Raw genomic sequence first — 4,262 nt, forward strand, 5'->3', positions numbered from 1 at the left:
ACTACTGGTTCACCCCTTTATTTTGTAACCATGTATGTGACAAGTTATTTCTTGCAGAAGTGAAATTCTTTTTAGCTCGATTTCACTACATATATTGTGTCATACTCAATGGTTTTTCTTTCTACAACACCAAGTTAAGGCTATCCTGTTCTCTTCTTCCCTAAAGGGTTGATGGTGTTAAATTTCTGAAAAGTTCCATTCACTTTGAGTTGTCTTTAACAAAACCGCGAACCCATTGATGTGATTTCATCTTTTTCAATAACATGATGTTGTTGAACCATCATTTGTACATGCATAATTATGAGTCAATGTTTGTGACTGATTGATATTACATATTATCTAAAGGTGATAACTCGTGCGCGAAGCGTGATAACAAAGGGAAAGTAGTACTTGAAATCTAAACGGTCGAGGTGGGCTTTCTTTTAAATGAGAACAATGTCCTAAATGCTTTATTGACGGAAAATTTTTGTTTATCATGTCGTGTTTTGTTTTAACGTGCCTATCTGATGTGGCATTTGCCACTATTGTTTAAATCGAATTCGGGTCCCCGTAGGGCCGCAAACCCTACTTGGATTAGTGTACACCTATGATAGACCGTGTGCTAGCGTACGGGCTGGCCGGTCTAGTGACCTGGTTTGCGGCCGCATTCCTTGTCATGTATGAGCAGATATGGTTGACGTCTATGGGAAAATGACTGCGCAGTCGCGATTTTTGAACAATGGAATATTTTGGTGCCTCGGGCCTTTCTAAAGCTAAAACCCTGATGGTTACTTACATATGGCATGATAAAATATACTCTTATCTAAAATGTTTTCGGCATGAGCCACTGAGTATTTTATAGTACTCAGCCCTGCATGTGTTTTCCCTATGTGCAGGTTGAGCGACGACGAGTGGTTGGTAGTGTTGAGCATAAATAAATGAATTACTATGGTTGTCTTGAAACTCCGAGTGTCGTGGTGTCTTCACACATGACTTCACTCTTCTCCTGGATGCTTTAGCTGTGACATTTTCTTTACTTATCTTTTATTAAACTTTGAAACCGTTTAATTGGATGTGGAAAACCCGTCATCTTTTGGATAATGTCAAACCTTTAAGTCTTTTCCTTTATTAAACATAAATACCCTTGGTCGTTTATTTATTTAACTTAAATTCTTGATCAAACCGTTATTGAAACCCTAGTTTACTATGTCTGTTCATCAAGTCCCTTAATCACGATCGCCCCTTTTACTAACCCTAAAGGGCGGTCGTGACAAAAACCCAAGCTGTTTCTGGGATTGGATATATAGCTACCTTTTAGGAAGATAAGAACCACTAAATGTTATCGCATACCATTGTCAACACAATCTCAAATGCATATACCTAAGGATGAAAACCAGGCTATAGTTAAAGTTAAACTAGTTTTGATTTTTCCCTTAAGACTGTCAGAAATGATGCAATCGCAGACACATAGGGTGTCAGATGAACTGGAAATACCACTGCCTCTTAGGAGTATAAGAACCATAAATCACTAGCACATACCATGGTCATAATTTTTATTTTATTTGCTGTCAAAAAGACCAATTTCTAGGGTGATCCAGTATGATCATATACCATATTTTTGCTGTCAAAAAGGCCAGGTTCACATTCTTTTCCACTGTTAGAGACGACAGATACAGAATCGGATTGTGAAGGCCTGCAAATAGACGCACAAGTTGAAGAATATATTAGTTATTTTGCTAATACAAAATACCAACAACTAACATTTTTGCTTAGGAGATGTACTTGTTAGTATGTGCTTCAGAATTAACAGGAGGAATGCCAATTGGAGACTGGGAAGCTGGAGAAGAAAATGCGGTTGATCCTCCAGATACAGAAAGGGCCAATTGAGGATCAGCTGTTCCTTCAATGCCCAATGGTACTGGGTATATATTATTGCTTCTTACATCCTTTTTTCTGGAGTGGCGTGGTTTACGTGGTGGCTGATATGATAAAAAAAAAGATATAATTAGCATAGATGATGCAGAGAAAAATGCAAGTTCAAGAGAAGAAACAGATACCAACACAAAATTGCCAAACATATACTAAGAGCTTCTTCTGCGATCAGTATTACCTTGGTGGTCCATGATTTTGCTTTTATCTCCTTTTCCCTTTGTTCACGCCGATCATATAGCATTTCCCTTTTGGATCTGACTTCAATGAAATCGTCCTCATCACTAGGGGCTTCGATGCCAGGTTGTTTAAAAACACGTACAACACCACTTTGTAATGGAGCATCAACATCCTCCTCAGAAGCATTTCTCCGCAGATTTGCTTCACCAGGGTTCGAGATATTCTGACTCCTACTCGAATAATCTTTCCCCACTACTTTTGCTTCCCTATCAACCTCCGAAGATATCGTCCTTCCAGATGCCAAGGACTCAGTGTGCTTCATAGTTCTATTAGACATGCTACCCCTCTTGGCCCCACTTCTAGTGAAAGCACTAGAAGAAGCCGCTGCAGGTGCTGGTCTTCTGTCATTGTTTTCACAAATCCGGAATTCAGTTCGTTGGACGGATCTTCGAGGTCTCCTGTGAAACCCATTTGAATCTGCAAGCATATCATGATCCTGGACCAATGACCTTGTGTTAGAACTTTTAACTGCATAAGCAAATCTTCTCCCCCTGCCCCTCTTACGCCATAATTCCTGTCAACATTAGCAGACTACTGCGACATTGGATGTGCATGATGGGACTGTCTGTCAGATCCCCTTGCCTTCGATGGTGGTGGATAGTTCCTTGAAGCAGCACGAAGCTGCCCTTTCTCTTCAGCATGTGGACTTGAGTTTGACATAAATTTTCCGTCACAGGGCCCAGAGGCCCCAGAAGTAGATGTATGGACGGCAGAATTCTCATCATGATTGCCTGCATTTGAAACTGTATTTACACTCAAGAGAAGTCCACCATTAGATTGCACAGATGATGCAGAAACAAATCTTGGCTGATCAGTCACTAAAACAGATGGTGTCTCGTCCTTGCTTATGTTCTGCGTGGAAGCATCTTGAGCGTCCTTGTGATTTCCAGAGTTTAAAACATCCTGATTTAGATTAAGATGGCCCAGCATGTTAGGCGGAACAAAAGACATTGGCAAAATTCCCTGCGAGATAGGAGAAGTATATCGCAGCTGACCAAATTGGAACATTGGAGGCTGTGATGGATGCATATGAGTAATGGATGGACCAATAGAAGGATTGATATGAAGGGGCATCTGTATGGATCCAATCTGTATAGCAGGCACTGGAGAAGGAATCAAAGAAGGACCAGAAAACAGCCCAAACTGGAGCTTGATTGGTAAATCACCCTGACTTCCAGTAGAAGATACAGATGACACGATAGGCTGACTTGTCACAGCTGTAACATCAACTGTCGAGGAAATTACAGTTGGATGGGGAGCTAGACAGGTGCTACCTGAGGAATCAGCACCATCTATGATATCAGCTGATGCTGCTGTACAGGTTGCACCAACAGAACCTGGCAAAGCTGATGTATCCAGTACCTTCAAGGACGAGCTATCAGCACTTGTCCCGTGACAATCCTCTGCAGTCAGAAGATTTTGTTCATCAGATGGAAACCTTTCAATGATGACTCTTTCTTCAACCATGCTGACAGAACCATCATTCATCCCAAATGATTTTTCTTGATGCCTTATACTTTTCTCAACATCATCACTTGGTATTTCAACTTCAACACCCTCATCGAAACCTAAGACTACATTGTCCATCACATGAGGTGAGTCTCTTTGCTCAAGTTCCCGTACCTCAAACTTCTGGTTCAGCTCAAGATTCTCAACATTCCTATCACGCACTTCCTCCTCTTCTCTAAAACTATCTTCATCCTCATCATATTCCTCTTGCTGCTGCATCACATCTTCATTTTCAGTAGTCCATTCTTCATCCTCAATAGTTGAAACAGAATCTTGCACAATCACCATTGCATTATGTCCAGAGCTACCATTGTGAGTATCAGATTCCGTCCCTGTAACTAAATTGTTGTCCCCTTCTGCTACAGCTGATGTTACAAGAGAATCTCCAGATGTCAAACCCTAGTATCTCCTATTCATGGAATGTAATAATAATATATCAATTAGGAGGTATTACACAAATTAGGGGATATTACCTAGGGTAGATTGATTTCATTACCAAAAATATTTGTATCTCTCCTATAAAAGGAGTCCATTGTACAACGTTGATATACACACAAATACACCGAAACAAGTGTTCTGTGCAAATATTCATCATGTCTAACCCT

At 40.5% G+C, this 4,262-nt stretch overlaps 1 protein-coding gene across 1 annotated transcript; it reads right to left on the minus strand.

Annotated features, from left to right (window-relative positions):
- Window positions 1–1,445: 1,445 nt before the first annotated feature.
- On the minus strand, window positions 1,446–3,945 carry LOC121804094. Its single transcript, XM_042203637.1, has 3 exons — window positions 2,090–3,945; window positions 1,762–1,958; window positions 1,446–1,672 (listed from the first exon to the last, which is right to left on the minus strand). The coding sequence occupies exon 1, from the start codon at window positions 3,943–3,945 to the stop codon at window positions 2,680–2,682; it is 1,266 nt and encodes a 421-aa protein (XP_042059571.1). The 3' UTR covers window positions 1,446–1,672; window positions 1,762–1,958; window positions 2,090–2,679.
- Between the last annotated feature and the right edge of the window lie 317 nt (window positions 3,946–4,262).

This window comes from Salvia splendens, chromosome 5 (genome assembly GCF_004379255.2).
Source record: "Salvia splendens isolate huo1 chromosome 5, SspV2, whole genome shotgun sequence".
NCBI classification, from domain to species: Eukaryota; Viridiplantae; Streptophyta; class Magnoliopsida; order Lamiales; family Lamiaceae; genus Salvia; species Salvia splendens.

Coding starts and splice junctions, on each gene's coding strand:
- LOC121804094 (XM_042203637.1), bottom strand. CDS start 3,945: ATGGTGATTGTGCAAGATTCTGTTTCAACTATTGAGGATGAAGAATGG.